The 17060-nt window shown below is 40.3% G+C and overlaps 1 protein-coding gene across 2 annotated transcripts in view; it reads right to left on the reverse strand.

Annotated features, from left to right (window-relative positions):
• Positions 1 to 17060, reverse strand: part of col2a1b (collagen, type II, alpha 1b) — a 50597-nt gene continuing 33537 nt past the window's right edge. For both annotated transcript variants that reach the window (XM_083939002.1, XM_083939001.1), the window contains 24 exons: positions 16860 to 16913; positions 15835 to 15879; positions 15648 to 15746; positions 13842 to 13949; positions 13688 to 13741; positions 13438 to 13491; positions 13201 to 13254; positions 12996 to 13049; positions 10413 to 10520; positions 10033 to 10086; positions 9879 to 9932; positions 9106 to 9267; positions 7473 to 7580; positions 5714 to 5821; positions 5371 to 5424; positions 4917 to 5024; positions 4242 to 4295; positions 3916 to 4023; positions 3466 to 3519; positions 3221 to 3328; positions 2661 to 2949; positions 2209 to 2396; positions 1812 to 2054; positions 1 to 1612 (listed from right to left, as the gene is read on the reverse strand). In XM_083939002.1, the coding sequence (XP_083795128.1) occupies positions 1466 to 1612; positions 1812 to 2054; positions 2209 to 2396; positions 2661 to 2949; positions 3221 to 3328; positions 3466 to 3519; positions 3916 to 4023; positions 4242 to 4295; positions 4917 to 5024; positions 5371 to 5424; positions 5714 to 5821; positions 7473 to 7580; positions 9106 to 9267; positions 9879 to 9932; positions 10033 to 10086; positions 10413 to 10520; positions 12996 to 13049; positions 13201 to 13254; positions 13438 to 13491; positions 13688 to 13741; positions 13842 to 13949; positions 15648 to 15746; positions 15835 to 15879; positions 16860 to 16913 (2469 nt within the window). In that variant the 3' untranslated portion in view covers positions 1 to 1465. The remainder of the gene's footprint in view (positions 1613 to 1811; positions 2055 to 2208; positions 2397 to 2660; positions 2950 to 3220; positions 3329 to 3465; positions 3520 to 3915; positions 4024 to 4241; positions 4296 to 4916; positions 5025 to 5370; positions 5425 to 5713; positions 5822 to 7472; positions 7581 to 9105; positions 9268 to 9878; positions 9933 to 10032; positions 10087 to 10412; positions 10521 to 12995; positions 13050 to 13200; positions 13255 to 13437; positions 13492 to 13687; positions 13742 to 13841; positions 13950 to 15647; positions 15747 to 15834; positions 15880 to 16859; positions 16914 to 17060) is intronic.

Below are 17060 nucleotides of genomic sequence, written 5' to 3' on the forward strand. Positions count from 1 at the left end.
TTGGTTTTGTCTTTTATTTCCAATTTACATTAATTAAATCGTAACAAAAACAAGGCATGATCATAATAATAATAATAATAATATAATAATGCTATTATTATTAATAATAATTACATTATTAATAATAAAAATATACACAACCTCACACAAACGAGCCCTCTGTGCTGGCTGTAAACTGGAGCAACAACGTCAAACACACCCTGAATGACACTGTTTGTGTGTGTGTGTGTGTGTTTGTGTGTGTGTGTGTGTGTGTGTGTGTGTGTGTGTGTGTGTATGTGTGTAAGCCGAGGCAGAGGGCACACCCTGTGTGAGGGGACTGATGGGAGGAAGTAGAGAGGGTTAGGGGGCAAAGGTCACAGCAAATGGAGGGGGGCAGCAGACTGGGCTTTCTTGACCATGCTTCTGGTTTGCTTATTGGTCATATTAATATTAAAACACAAGGTTTGTGTACAAAGATTCAGGGGGAAAAGGCCTCAGTTTGATTTGTGATTTTTTTTGTGTGAGGTAGCTTTAAAATATCAAAACAAAACTAAAAAGAAAATTAAATTCAGTATTAACTCCAAAATTGGACCTGCCTTGATTGTAAAAAGAAATCACGGGCATGTTTGTTTACACATGGGGGTTGAAGCAGGAGGGTGGGGTGAGGCAGGGGCACTTATCACCATGAAATCCAAAATCCCAGGGTGAGATGCTCTCTCTGAGAATCTGTATATATATGTATACACACATATACATATATACAAGTCACTACATATGAGTATGTAAAAAATACAGACTGTTTTACAACCATAGCACCATTGACTTTTATTATAATACGCAGTAACTTTTGATACACACTGTGGTGGTAGAAATAGGAACAGCTAGATTTTTGGTTTCAAAGAGATATGTATGCTTTAGTGGATACGGTACAGGAGTGATGGGGTAATTAGAAAAGAGGAGGAAGTAGGAGAGGAATTTGGTGGATATGGTTTTAAACGTTTGTAAGTGGGTGTTTTATTACATACTTATTACTCAGTCCTACCACACCTGGGACCCAAACCTAAACAATAAATAAATAACACCTACATGTTTTCTCTCTCTAGTTCCCTGGCATGTTCCCGTACTCGCCTCATACTTCCTCCTTCTTGTTCATGAGTTGGGGTGGGTGGGATTTGGGGCGGGTTGCTGTTCACCAAGGGTGAAGTAGGGGTTTTTGGGGAGTGCCGGGTGTCCATGGGGGGCAAGGTGACAATGTTGGATGAATCACAGATGACAGTTGCTGCTGCCTTCAGTGCAGATATCCTACGGGAGTTCGACGTGGAAAAAGTACTTTTTACTTAGAAAAAAAGTCCCATTTAAAAAAAGTGTCTTGATTTTTCTTTTCCTCTCTTTCTCTCCTCCTTTATCTGAAGTGTGCGCCTCTTGCACTTAATTTCTTTCGAATTCCCACTTCTTTTTTCTCTTCTTTTCAATCCCTCGGTCTTTACAAGAAGCAGACTGCCCCGACTTCAACTCCGAACTCCTGGTCTGCTCCACCGATATCCATAGGGGCAATGTCTACAATGGGCAGACGAGAGGTCTTCTGCGATCTGTATTCGATCACTGTCTTGCCCCACTGTCCCGTATGTTTCTGTGCAGAGGGAATAATTGTAACACCTTTTAAATGACCTGGCAGAGAATCTGATTAGCTTGAATTGAGTAAACACCACAACGTAAGAGAAACCAATTTGAATAACCTACTGTATTATGTTCTGATTCAGTACATGTATGTATATTTACATGAAATAGTGTGTGTACTATCCATGCGTGTTGAGTCTGTCCAGTCTTACCGTGCAGTTGTCCTCCATCACGCTGTAAGTGAAGCGGCTGTTGCCCTCAGCTCTGATCTCCACGTCGTTGGAGCCCTGCAGCAGCACCGCTTTCTTCAGGTTGCCTGTTGAGGCGTCCATGTAGGCCACGCTGTTCTTACAGTGGTAGGTGAGGTTTTGAGAAGCCTCGGTGGACAGCAGTCTCAGGAAAGTCATCTGAATGGCAGCAGTGTTGGGTGCCAGGCTGTCATCACCATAGCTGAACTGCATTGGGTCATGGGTGAGCAAGAGGAGGTGAGAATAAATTTAAATATATTTCCAATAAAAAACTAATGTCATTCTGTGATTACATTGTAGTACATATAGCAGAGGAGGGTGAACTGAAATGCAGGAAGTTGAAAAACATGGTGCCACTTACGTGGAATCCGCCATTCATTGTCTCTCCGAACCAGACGTGTTTGCGATCCTTGCTCTTGCTGGACCACCAGTTCTTGCGAGGGATGCTGGTAGGCTTGGATTTGATGCAGGACTCTCCTGTCTCCATGTTGCAGAAGACTTTTATTGCATCGATGGTACAGCCCTGATTGGGATCAATCCAGTAGTCTCCTACAGGAAAACAAAAAACAAAAACACATCAGCTTCAGATTAAACCCCCTTTTTGGTGCATAAAAAGCTGATAATCAAGTAATTCTGACATCTCAAAAACCGTCTCTGAATCCACCTCATCCAAACACACCCAGACTACACAAACTATGTTTAACCTAAATCTTGACTTCCCCAAACTTGAGCTACCAACATAAATTGCCCCCTAACTGCTGACTACTTCATCCTCTCATTCCCATTTCAACAATTCCTTTCAGTGTCACTTACCGCTCTTCCAGTCAGGATGGCAGAGCTTCAGGTCTCTGCAGGTGCGAGCCGGGTTCTTCTTGGATCCCTCAGGGCTGCGGATGTTCTCAATCTGGTTGTTGAGAGATTTGAGCGTGGCGTCAACCTCGGCATCATGCTGACGGAGGTTTCCAGAAGCCTGGTCAGCCCTCATGTATCTGAGAGGATCAGGGGACTTTTCGGTCTGACCCAGACCAGCGAAGGCAGACATGTCTATGCCAGGGCCAGGGGGACCAGGAGGACCAGGGGGTCCGGTGTTTCCGGGGGGACCCTGAGAGGAAAGGAAGGAAGAAAGAAAGAAAGAAAGAAGGGTTAATTGCTATCATTGCCTCAAATTTGATCTTAGTGATGTATCATGTCAAATGGCATGTATACGGTATGAACTGGGGGATAGCACTGCATTCAATTCATACCCAGCAAGAGCTTTTACCTTGCACTCATAATGATGTGGTGTGAAATTCATTATTTTTTACTTACATGTAAAGTGAAAGTTCTACAACTTTCAGAGGAAGATCAATGTAACAGTTCTTGTGGGTACTCACACTGGGACCGGTCTCTCCACCACGACCACGAGGTCCTGGGGGTCCGATGGGTCCTGGTAGACCGTTTCCACCATCCTTTCCAGCAGGGCCAACAGGTCCAGGTGGTCCCTATATGGAGAAATGGAGATGTTGATGTTAAGCACTACAGACACGTCATGTGAAGAAACATGTTTCATTAGTCTTTGAATTAAAAGAGATTATTATTTTTTATAACCACCAAGTATTTTGGCGGTGTCAGTACTCACTCTTTGTCCAGAGGGTCCAGCAGGTCCAGTAGCACCCTGGTCTCCAGCTTGACCCTTAACAAATATAGATTACATTCATACGTCAGGGTTTCTGCAGCATTCAACAAGTTGAATTTAAGACTTTTTAAGACCATATAGAATGCAGTTTCAAGTTCAAACAACTTTATTGATTCCAAAGCGCAATTCAGTTCAGCAGTCCAAAGCCTAGTTTAGTACTTGTGTCAAGGTCATGTTGTGCAATGTATGAAAGTATGATAGAAAACCAGTGGTGACAATATTGCCTAGAATTCTGTATATATTTTTAGTACTTCCCAGAACTAAACAATAACAATACTTTCTAATGATATAAAAATAATTAAACAAAGGCAACCTGCATCTGGATAAGTGGCATAAAATGCAGATATCCAAAGGTTGGACGCAGATAGATTTACATTCAGTCTGAAAGCTTACCGGAGGTCCGGGCAGACCCTGCAGACCAGTGAAGCCTCTGTGTCCCTTCTGTCCTCGTTCACCGGACTCTCCACCCTCACCCTTGTCACCACGGGGTCCTTGGGGTCCCTGGAAACAAGTGGACAACAACCTAATTAGGACGAATGTTTGGTTTTCTGTTGCATTAGAGGTCACAGCGTAATGAACAGAGAAAATCACCAAACAATTTCGTCTAACTTTCAGGTTTTTACTTTTGTAAAATATATACATACACATAACTCAAAACTGTGCTTGTGTGTGTGTGTGTGTGTGTGTGTGTGTGTGTTCATGTTTAGAAAGATACATACAGGCATTCCTCTGGCTCCAGCAGGTCCTGAGGGTCCAGAAGGTCCTTGTGCACCCTGTGAAAGAACAAAACAAAAGAAGGAAGTGATGTTACAGTTCAAACATAAATTACTGGAGCACTGCTTTGAACGGACAGAGCCTATTTACTATCATGTTATTGGTTATTATTGTGTAAAAATGAATTGTAAATGTTTGTGGATGTACTGTATTGAATCTGTATCTGTAATACTATGACTTGAGAATGAATGAATGAATGAATGAATGCTTTATTTCAAACATATGAAAAAAAATAATTACACTTGAAACACGAGTCATTAAAAACCAGAGTGCAACTTTTCAACAACTTAAGTTCAAATATGTCGTCTAGAATAAGACTAAGATAATTTTGCAATAAGGTTACTTAAAGACCACAAAATGTTAGTTGAAAAAAATATCTGTGAAAAAAACACTTAATAAATGACATGCAAGTATGAAAAGTAAACATAGAGGTTATTTTTCACTTTAACGTCCCGTCTTCTCTTGTGTGCTATCAGAGCATACGCTAATATCTAGCAGTGAAAAATCCACCTTTTATAAATTATGCTCCTCTTTGTGATAATTAAACTGCTCACTTAGATAGAGACAAGATCACTGTTATTTTTAAAGAAAATGTCACAAGTGTTGGAATTACTACTCACAGCCTCCCCTCGGTCTCCCTGTTTGCCAGTGGGGCCAACTGGGCCACCAGCACCAGGAGCACCTGGAGCACCAGGAGCTCCGGCGGGACCAGTGTTACCACGATCACCCTTCAGGACAGAGAGCACAACAGCAGAAAGATCAGTGATGTGATAAAAGCTACGCAAATACTGTAGCACCATTTCTGCCTGCGTTTAGTCCACGCTGTAATGAGATACACTGCAATTTCCCAGCTTGGGATCAATAAAGTATTTCTATTCTATTCTATTCTATAATCATAATAATATTGTGGAGAATGTTAATTTCCTTTGTGCACATCCTAACTGTGTACGAATTTCGTTATTGCAGCATCAAGTCATAATTTAAGAGGCAGTTTTAAGTAAGTCTAACAAATGCATCAGTGTCAAGGAATTGATTGGCTTTGCACATAAAATAATGAACTAATATTCTTCTCACCTTGACTCCAGTAGCACCATCTCTACCTGGAGGTCCATCAGATCCAGCGTTGCCCTGTCAGATGACAATACTAAGTGTTAATAGCTTCCACCTCCACCAAGCGGCCAGGTGTCCTACTGAATACTGATCTGCTGCATAATGAATCCTGCTTTGACAAAACACATTGATAATAAGGTGCGAACACAATGCAAATGTATACATGACGCAAATAGCAGTGAATTTTAATCAACTTGGCCTCCAGACCGAAATTCTGCTATTTCAGTCATAGGATATGAACAGATAAATACATTATTGCAGATGTGAATCAAAACACACACATGCTGTGTGTTGCCCACTGTCTGACCTCTCTTCCAGGCTCTCCTGCAGGTCCAGTGAGTCCAGGTGGTCCAACAGGTCCAGGAGGTCCCCGGTCTCCACTGCCACCAGGTCCTCCCTGCTTTCCGGGCTCACCCTGACAGGAGAAGAGAGGAGAAAAGAGGATTCATCACTGCACTTAAACAAAATTACTTCAATTATAAGACATCATGAATTACTTGGAGATACAACTCATCATGTCATTTATATGGGACTGTTATTATACAGTCCTCAGATCGAGTAAAGGACACACTATTATTTAAACAGTTTTACATGTTGCTTTCTGTAAAATGAGCTGTGATTCCTGCTGTAAAGATGGTATAATTATAACTATAATCCATTTCAGAGGTTCTTCTTACAGTGACATTTACATCACTTCATATGTTTGAACAGTCTACATATTAAAAAGCTCAGTTTCTGCTGCACAATTAAACCACTCATCTTCTGTGTTGCACTTTTGTTATTGTGATGAAATTACCTATATTGGGACAGAAGATTTTGCAGGTATATAAATGCAGCATGTTTTTGGAACTGCATATTAGTCGGTAAATAATATTAAAAAAAATTGACACCATCCCCTTATTTACCAATTATGATGTTATAAAAAGCAGCATGATTTTGCAGTGTTTGGCCTATTAATCTACTCATATCCTCCTTCATTTAGGAACTATTTTTTGTTACGTTGGGAGCAAAGACTAATCACAGCTCTGGGAATAGTGTGTCTGTCCAGTCAGTTTGTCCTTCGTTTTGAAATGTTCCTGGGTGAGATTTGACATCATCGCTTTTTTCCTGACATCCGTTTCATGCATACTGATAATAATTAATGGTCAGGACATACTCACTGAGGTGCTGTAAGTCAAGGACATAGCTCGTGTCACATTTCAAAGATATGTTAAAAAATCCAAAATGTCCTACTGTACATCAAATGGAATCAGTTCACCACGAGAAAATTCCTGGCTGTTTTGATGTGAGACGTGATGGGACTGGGATCCAATTAGGCCACAGCAGCAGACGGACAGTGTCCAGAGCCAGTGTGAGTCTACTTTCTCTTGAGTGATTTGGCTTTGTTTTCTTAGCGCATATTCATGAATATGTATTCAGTTAACAGCCTCTTTTGTTATTTAAGGTTAGCTGTTGACAGTATGACAGCAGTGGGAAAAAACAAAACTCTGCAGGGACCATTTAATGATTAGTCATCCTCCCTTCAACCAAGAAACACTGCAGTAAGAGTCATAGTACTTAGCTCTAGTGCTGAAACACTTAGATGATTGAAAGAAGCATAATCGGCAACAATTCTGACCATCGATTCATCTTTAATAGAGCAATAATATTTGTTAGTTCCAACTCTGCGGACTGACTTATTTGCTCCATTTTTACTACATTACATTATTGCGTTGAGCTGCAACTATTATTAAGTCAACTATCCCACCAATTAAAAGACAAGAAAATAGGCACTTGTATTTTCTTCAGTTGCAGAATTTCAAGATACAATCGCACAAGACAAAGGAAATCAGCAAGTGCACACAACCAAATACTTTATAGATTTCTACAAAACAAGCAATTTGAGGATGCCACCTTGGGCTTTGAGACATTTTAAAGGGCATTTCTCACTATTTCCAGACATCTATAGACTAAATAAGCAATCAATTGATTGTGGAGAAAAAAAAATTGATAATAAAAATAACCGTAAGTGGCAGCCCTGATTTGTACATTAAAAGATACGATAAAGTAAACATGATGTTACTCACAGAAGGTCCAGGCAGGCCAGGGAAACCTCTCTCACCACGCTGTCCAGGTAGACCGACGATACCACGTGTACCAGCCAAACCCTGAGGACCTGAAGGACCGAGGGGACCCTGAGAGCGGAGAAAAGAGCGTTAATGTGTGGTAAATGTATCAACAGTTAAATGATTTGCCATTCTTTAATTATGATTGTGTTTTTTTCCCTCCATTTTTAACACATTATATAAAATCTACACAATCTACAACTATACCACAAATACCTCATACAACTCCACTTCAAAAAACTCTTTAATGTACACAATTTTCTCTCATCATCATTTAGTTTCTCTACGATTAAGCCACAAGAGTCAGACTTTCAGTCCTTTCCTGACATAAGAAATACTTTGAAATTTTGGGAAATATGCTCACTCACTCAATGGGATTCTTATGTCCGTAGGTAACAATGAAGCTACAATCGGTTAGCTTAGCACAAAGACTGGAAACAGCGGGAAACAGCATGACTCTGTTCGACTTAACGAAATCCACCAATCAGAACCTCTAAAGTTCACTGATGAACGTGTCATATCCCACTTATTTAATTTGCTTTTAAAGAGGGTAATGTGCTAGACGAGATAGCAGTGACTTCCTGGAATTTTGTTTTCATGCTGACAGTTGCCAGGCAACCAGCAGAAACTCCTTTAAGTTGCTGATATGTGCTCAATACAACAGAGTGTGACTTAAAGATTGTATTGAAGTAAGTTTTCTGTTCTTTCCTTTGTGGCATTTTGTTTAATTTTTTCTGTTTCTTGACTTATGACTATATATATTTATATGTCATGTAATTGGCTGCACCTGAGATTTAACAACTTCCAAGTGCAGCATCACAGATCAACATCGATCTCTCCATCACCTCCCTGGTCTACTTCATCCACATCACCACAGTCCACTCTGCGACATGTCCTGCAGTGCAACCGTGAAAGCTCCCTTAACCCATGCTCACAATAAACATCTGACTCCAAGTGACACCAGACCAAATCGTTCAGTTGACAAAGACTTTGATGTGTTAAATATGGTTCAGGATTTCATACATGTAATTTACAGATTGGAAAGTGGAGTGTCGACATAGCAGCTATCTTCATGTTTGAGTATGCAATCATCTGTGATATTTCATTATCTTGACAGGACGTGTGTGTGTGTGTGTGTGTTTGTGTGTGTGTAGGCAAGACAAAAGCCGGGGGTCATGTCATTAGTCTGTTGCAAGACTTGTGCTGCTCTGTGCTGTTATATATCTTGGTCTGCTATTACAGTCTGTGATGGACACTGACAGCTCTGCGTGTTAGTGGAGAGTGTGCTCGGCTGCTGTCCATTACTGATGAAATTGGCTCTTTGGGCTGACAGAGCTACGTAAATGTCAACAGAAATGTAGAAAACAAACACATTTAACCATTTCTTTCTCTCCATAATGGACACCTGTGTTCATCTTGACAGTGTTCAAGGAGGTGTGCAGTCTGGAGAGAAAGAGAGATAGAGTGGCTGAATATGTAGCTTCTGGAGGGATTGAAGTGGTATTTCAAGCGTCACAAGGTTAATAAATTGCAGATTACGTCAAAGCCCAGAAGTGTTATACGGAGGAATATAATTAATGTATGATAAACTTACAGGGGGACCATCCTCTCCAGGATCTCCCTTCTCTCCAGGAGACCCAGCAGGGCCGCGGAGCCCAGCATCACCCTGTCTGCCTGGGGGTCCACCATCTCCCCTCACACCCTTGGGTCCATCTTTACCAGCAGGGCCAGCAGGACCAGCAGGTCCGGGATTACCCTAGAACATGTGAGGAGGATGACTTAACATACATGAAATTAAATGACATGCATGAAACAACATTACATTGTAATACATGTTAATTATATGGTGCACAAGCACCCATATACATGCACACATTATGTTTACAGAGCCTGCAGGATTATTGAAACACAGCTGTTAAACTTAATTGTTTTTAAAGAGCCAGACATACTGCTTTGGTGGTGTGACGGGGCTAAAACTGCAGGATAAATGCTTTCCTGGTGCAAATTAAAAAGGCATCTTAGGTGACAATGAGTCACGTGGCATTTAGAAAACATTTCTGTATCTTTTCTAATGCACCTTGCTAGCAAAACACAAGTTATACCCATTTCTGTTCTTAATTTACTATACCTAATTTTATTTGATTACTAAATAATGAACCTATTATCTCCAGAAAAATAATAATGAAGGTTTAAGTTTTAATTTAGTTTATTTATTCTGGAGGTCTGTGTGAAAATATAGTAGACTGCAAAGATAACAGTCAAACAATTTGGAAATATGTATCAATATCAGTGTTATATATATATTTATATATTGTATGGTTAAGGACCAAGCCAAGTGGTTGAAGGCAGGTGTAGTTGTAAACTCACATTGGGACCAGGGGGTCCAACTCGGCCAGCAGCTCCAGGGAAACCAGTGGCACCCTGAAAAGGAAAAGATCAAGTTAGACAAAGCTATGGACAGTATCACAAAATGTGTTTGCGCTGACGAAAGTAAAACACAACTGAAGATAAGGTCACTTACAGGAGGTCCCTGGGCACCACGAGCACCTTTAGGTCCAAAAACACCGGTAGGACCCTGGAACAGAAAACTGTACATTACTGTCTGAAATTGATTTTAAGTTTTATAAATAACTAATCTAAAACTCTTTCAGTTGCTTTTGAAATGTTGTTTGATTCTGTTTGGGTTTTGTCTGCTTATTCTGCCAGGTGTGGCAAAATCAGTGACAACGACAACTCAAGCTTTCAATTAAAAAGGGAAAAAAGATGAATTTTCTGCCAGTTTAAGCATAGATAACCGGAGACATGTCATATAATGTTTTTGGTTGTTAAGACTAAAACGCCACTAGGCTGCAAACATCCACAGCCACAGGCGAAGGCAAAGTCCAGAAAAAAAACACCCACCGCAGGTCCTGGGGCACCAGAGGGTCCTTGAGGTCCAGGGGCACCAGCGTCACCCTTCTGTCCAGATTCTCCCTGCTCTCCCTTGATTCCTGGCTGACCATCAGAACCCTGAAATAAAAAGACAGGAACAGTTAAAAAATATGTCAGCAAATAACACAACAAATGTTTATACTGTTAAAATTGAGGGTGGTGCTTCCTGATTAACTAAAAATAAATGTGGTTAGAGTGGCACTCCATTGATTTCATACATGAAGTTTAGTTTACTAGTCATGGCTATTACTACTCAGCCTGTAAGAACAATAAAATCTCAGTACCTAGAACTATACTAAGAACTAAAAGTCAGGATATCTTTTTCTCTTGTCAGGATATTTTTTGCATGCTACCCAACTTTTGGGGAAGTGCAATACTAAATCGCAGGAGTTGCTTTAAGATGGAAAACGTGTATAGAATCAGAAACTGTGAAATGCATCCTTAACAGAGCTGCCAAGCGAATAGCTTCATGTTAGCAAAATATCTCTTTCTATGCCAACAAGCCTCATTCAAAAACAGTCCAATTCACAAAGACCAGAGCCAATAGCAACACGCAGTTACAGTGAAATTGTTAGCGTCTTCAGAGAGTTTAGGGTAATAAAGCGCATTTACTGTATTAGCAGTGTACTTCATCTTCTTTAACAATATCAAGGTGTGTGTATGAAAACTCCGACAGCACTGACACACTGGGATATCAAATTCCAAAAACAGTTTATCTCTGTCAGGTTTAAATTCCTTATCTAAAGTTTTGAAGAATGCCTCTGTACCTCCTTGGACCTGTAGTTCACGTTCTGAATATATAATGTTTCTTTTTTCTCTGCCATTGTTTTGCCTACTGTGTTCTTGGTGCAAAGGCATTATTCATATTTTGCCACGTGGAGATAATTGCAGGAGGACAAAAAAGGGGAAATTGCGCGCAGCTGCAAAACGTTATGGGCGTGTTTGTACTCTAATATCATTAGTGCAATATCTTTCATGAATCAGACCTTGAGAAGGAGCAGATAGCTGTTGCAAGTGATGTGTTTTATAGTGGATAAAACTGTATAACTGCTATTACTGAGTCAGTTCCCTGACATTATGAGTACTAGTGCGTCTGTTGTGCTACATTTAAGCATTTACTATTATTGTGTTAGTGTCACTTGTGGCCACAATGGCTGGTGTTCAGTAAAGGTTACATAGAGAAGCAGCTTTTTACTACAAAATATACTTAAAAACGGCATAATTTTTCTTCTTTCTTTCATGATTTTTGTTTTATACATAGCGTGATTGAAATTATTCCTGCTTCAACAGCAATTAAAAGTCTGTCAAAATATTTAATTTGTGCTGCTGATGTTTTATATAGCACCCATGTCTGTTTTTAGTCCGTGTGGCAAAGAGCTGTGATGTTACAGTCTGTGAGCTGTGAACCAAAAATGATTTAGACACCTTGTGGTGTAATTCATCATGACCTAGAAAAAAGTATGATGAATTCTGTTGCCACAAAAATATTGATGAAAATCCATTTGGAAGGATGCAGCTTATTAAAAACACGTATTTGATGTCTGCCTGGACTCTTTGAGAGGAACTAAATGGATGCGTGATACAACGACTTTCGGCTGTCTGCACACTAATTTCTCCCCAGAGAATAATACACTGAAGTGGACACGGCACATGTCAAGACAAGTAAATGATCCACAGAGGCCTCAAGACAATGAGATAAACAAGTATTTCCAGACAATACTAATAGACGGGAGGTTTGAAATAAAAGCTGTGTCGGGTTGATGTCTGTCATCTCTCAGCTCATGCCTCTTTTGATGAAAAATATTCCATTAAATCTAATTTTCCAGGTTACAAAACAGAAGATGAGATTCTGTATCAGTACTTTTAATCAAAGAGAATACGATAACCACATTGCAACTTTATTTTATTGTTATCAAGGTGTTAAGGTTATCTGTTGTATATCTAATGTGCTTTAATCAGATTACTTAATTAGATCCTTTTCATTTTCAATATTGCATTAATAATGGCTGTGCTCATTTTAATAACTAACTTCATGTTACTAGTTTTGTAAAGTGTGTTGTATTTTTCAGGTTCAATTTATGTACATGTATTTTTTATTATATCTGGATTCACACTGCATATACTAAATGTTATTTAGCCATATTTAAAAAGCCAAGTTTCTTAGTTGCTGTCCTCCCCAATGTTTCACATAAAGGCCACAAAAGGTGAGGTGGATGAAGAGTTATTATAAATATTTAGTAGTAGAAAATCTGCAAAGAGAACTTCAGTATAACTTTTTAAATCAATTATTATACTCTGTAACTTCCTGAACTGCAAGCACATGGGAGACCTTGGCCTTAAGTTAAGTTTAGGAAAAGATAGTGATTTGGGTAAAACCCTTTCTGGCAGAAATCCCTGAAGGCAACTTGTGTGCTAGCATGTCCGAACTAGAACAAGACTACAAGCCATTAGACTACATGTCTTGACATTTAGTATGTGTGTCTAGAGAGTGATGAGCTTCAGACCTCTGCAGATCTAAATGCTGGCCAGTGCTGTTACTACAGTGATACTTACAGGGGGTCCAGCAAATCCAGCAGGCCCAGGAGGTCCAGTCTCACCCCTGTCACCCTGCAAGAGGAAGGCAGAGAGGCAACACACACTAAGAGGTTGGTTCAGGCTGCAGTGCTGACTGTTATTATTATTATTATTATTATTTGGATTATTATTTATCTCAAAAACTCCTTCAAGCTTTATTTACTGGTAAAACTGTGACACTTACAGGAGCACCGCGGGTACCAGGAGCTCCAGAAGGACCAGCGGGACCAGATTCACCCTGTAAGCAAACACAGTATCATCACCAATGCACACTGAGCTATGAAAAGTTAGATATGCCCCAATGATTTAAAACCATGTAAAGCAATTCAACTCACACTGTGTGCTTAGTAAAAAATAAACTCTATAAGAAATGATCATACTGATAACTTGCGAAAAAAGATTAAAACAGTATATCACTCACCTTCTCGCCGTTTGGACCACCAGGACCAGGAGGACCAATGGGACCAGTGAGACCCTGCGACAGTAAACAGCAAAAGGGTGTAAAAACTTTGGCATGAGAATGAACGTTTTGTTTAGAAATCAGCCCTCAAAGAATGAACACAAAAGACTTATTGTTTAAAGATGTAAAGGACTGAACATTATGATGCCATTCATGAGTGCAGCTACTGCCACATTGACTGTTACTGTTTAACACAATGACAGTTACTCACTCTACCACCATCTTTGCCGGGAGCACCTTCAGGCCCTTTCTCTCCGAGGTCACCCTATGGAAGCAAAAATACAAGTCAGTCACTGGACTTAGTAGAGAAAACTCTACATATTAAATGTAGAAATATTCAGTCTTTGTTCCAATCAGTAGCTTACTCTGTCTCCTTTGGGTCCAGGAATGCCAGCACCTCCTCTCTCTCCGGGCATACCCTGCAGGCCGGGGGGTCCCTGAGCTCCACCAGTACCAGCAGGTCCAATGGCTCCCTATTATTGAACAGAAATAATTAAAAGAGGATGGTATGCAGTCAGCAGATAGAGAAGGTACTTTGTATTCTGAATGCCCGTGTAGGCAACTGGTACAAATGTATGAGGAGTTATACTGTTTTCAGATTTTATTTTTGATTTTGTGTTTATTTATACACAAATCAGAAACCCCAAAAATGGTGCTGTCAGAGTGAGACAACTTGACCTGTGGCCATCTTTGTTTAGGCATGCTGAGTTCAAGGTCAATGTTAACAATTTGGTTCAATAGTATTCACCTGGCACAGGTTGTTCAGTTGCTGGATTAAAAATAAACTTTTACCAAGTTTGCTGACAAATCTGATGCATTCAAGTGTAGAGAAAAACCATCAAAACAATATTGTTCGTTTTGATTTGACATCTAAACCTGTATTTTTGGTAGAAATGACAGTCCTATCTTTAAAAAAAAAATCTCTCTTCCTCCTATCAAACCCAAGATAATGGAGAGCAATGCAGCCTTTATTTCTTTATAAGTGGCTCCAGGGGGCCAACTCCTGGTCAGAATCGTCAGGCTTATCAGCAGTACTTTTGTCCTGCAGCCTCAGACTGAAGATCAGATGCACAAACACTAGCTCTGCTGCCTTCTCCCGTCATTAAACTGTAGCCACAGGGCTCACACAGCCTCCATGTTGGCTATGAATACATTCAAAGTGGATTTCTACTGAAGGGGGCAAATTTACAATTTGTTTCTTGCAACGAGACGTTCTGCATCTTTTACAGAGTCGAGCTTCACAAACTGTCTACTCGTCCCTCCTCCATCCTCATCCTGTCAGCTCTATAATCCTCATCCTCTCTATCCCCTCCTGTCTGACCTTAAGGGAAGCTATGAACTGGGATTAAATCAGACCAGATAACAAACCAAAAGGAGAATTGCAGCCGTCGTGAGCTCTTCCTCTACTCACAGTGCAGTTGATGCAACTTCTGCAGTGCCTGGAATTTGTTGGTGGCTGATAAGAAAGTGACCATCTGGCTTGACTGGAAATATGCTGAACAACTGTTGTTTAACAAAATCTTATTTCTCTTTAAAATACTCACATCTTATGGATTCACTAAATGTAGTATTTAAATGAAGGCAAAGAATCTTGAATCGTGCAGATCCTCATAAAAGGTAATAATGCAGTCTTTTATTGGTATGTAAATATACTGCACAGGGTTTCTCAGAGTGTTTTATAACAGAGGTGAGCCACCTTCCCTGAAATAAAGAAGTCTCTGCTAAGCAAACAACAGAGTCTGAATAGAATAAGCACAACTTTCCGCTCCTGTTGATCATCTTGTGACCCCTCAGACGCACAGCCAGAACATCACGTTTACCTTCAGGAAAACTGAGGAGAGGTGCTACTTCATACAGCAAAACCCATATAGAGGGTCATCTACTCACTAAAAGATGTCAGAATCTTAGTGACTTACCTGCTCAGATAAACTATTTTTTGGTAAAATGTAGAATTTCGTCACCACAGCTCAACTCACCTCAACTCACAAACACCTGAGGTTATATTATTAAATATCATCATGCTCAAATTAATGTGTTGCTGCTGCTGCATGTGATAAGAATGAATTAATATAAAAATGACATATTTGCTACTGGTGTAAGTGCACCTCAGGCTGTAACATTTCATAATTTAAAATTAGTCTCTTTGTGGTTTTAGACAAAATGCCACTCACCTTGGGTCCATCAGTTCCTGGGGTTCCAGGCAGACCTCGAGGTCCCTGCAGACCCTGAGTGCCGGCAGCTCCTCTCTCTCCGGGGAAACCACGCTCTCCCTGAACATTGACAGAGCGACAATCAGCGGGATGTTTGGCAATAAATGAGTCAAACAGCAGCAAAGTTAAATACAGACTGTCAACTTACTCTGGGTCCAGTAGCGCCAGCAGCTCCACCCTCTCCAGGAACACCCTGAGAGGAGAAAAGGAGGAATTCAAAGATATTCAGGATCAGTATATGGCACATAAAGCCATGTATGTTTGAGAAAAGCGTAAATACTACAACCAGTACTACTACTACTACTGCTACTACTACTGCTAGAAGTCTAGATTGGATTACAGCAGTGGCAAAGCTAACTCAATATTATCAGTGAGAGCTGGGTATTAACAGGATGTAGAATGTCTAAAAATGCATATAAAAAGAACATGGACCTGGTTATAAAACATATCAATCCTGCACTTTTCCACTTTGTGATACAGAAATGATCTAAATGGTAAGATGACTGTGAAAATGAATACTGTATTTTTAATAGCAAAGTGCTATACAGTTACATTGCAGGTAGCCTCAGAGTTCTTGTTGGATTCATTTTAGGATGATCTGGAATCAATGTTCAGCATCACCAAAATGGTGGCAGCAGGTACCAGTTCTCTTCATTTTTTATTTAACCTTTATTTATACAGGCTGACAGGCTGAGTAGGCCAGCCATGTTCTTACTATCGCTGTCAGGGCTGGGAGTAAAGGATCCGCCTTATTGTGAAGTAATGTTGATAATAGCATCCACCAAATTATTTGTTGGGATATATTCTCCACACACGGAGTCAGGGTCCAGACTGTTATGAACAATGTCAGTCACCCCCTCCACAACATCCTGGCAGTCTAGAGAAGCAGCTGCAGTAGTAGGCTCATGTGGGTCAGCTGCAGGACTGAGCTGCTCCCCGTACCCTTACCCATTGGACTCTGTGTAATAATCCTTCAAGCACTATGTGGTACTCTTTATTGGCACCTTTCATCTTTTTATCAGGGAAGTTACTACTGGAGCAAGCTACTGCACTCATGAATTTCCCCAAAGGGATGAATAAACTATCTATCTCTCTATGTATCTATCTATATATGCCTATAAACTGAGTTTTTGTGACTTAATGAGCTATATTTCACCAAAAAAGTGTAATCACCTGGTCTCCAGGCTTGCCTCCCTCACCGGGGGGGCCAGGAGGTCCAGGCAGACCCTGAGCACAGGGGAGAAACAACAAATATGTAAGCAAATTCACATAAATTAATAAATCAGCACATGTTGGTTGATGGAATATTTATGTAGCAAGAGAAAAACATGATTTACAGTCATGATTAGAGAAACAGCTGCATTCACTTTCAAC

Source organism: Echiichthys vipera (assembly GCF_963691815.1).
Source record: "Echiichthys vipera genome assembly, chromosome: X".
NCBI classification, from domain to species: domain Eukaryota; kingdom Metazoa; phylum Chordata; class Actinopteri; order Perciformes; family Trachinidae; genus Echiichthys; species Echiichthys vipera.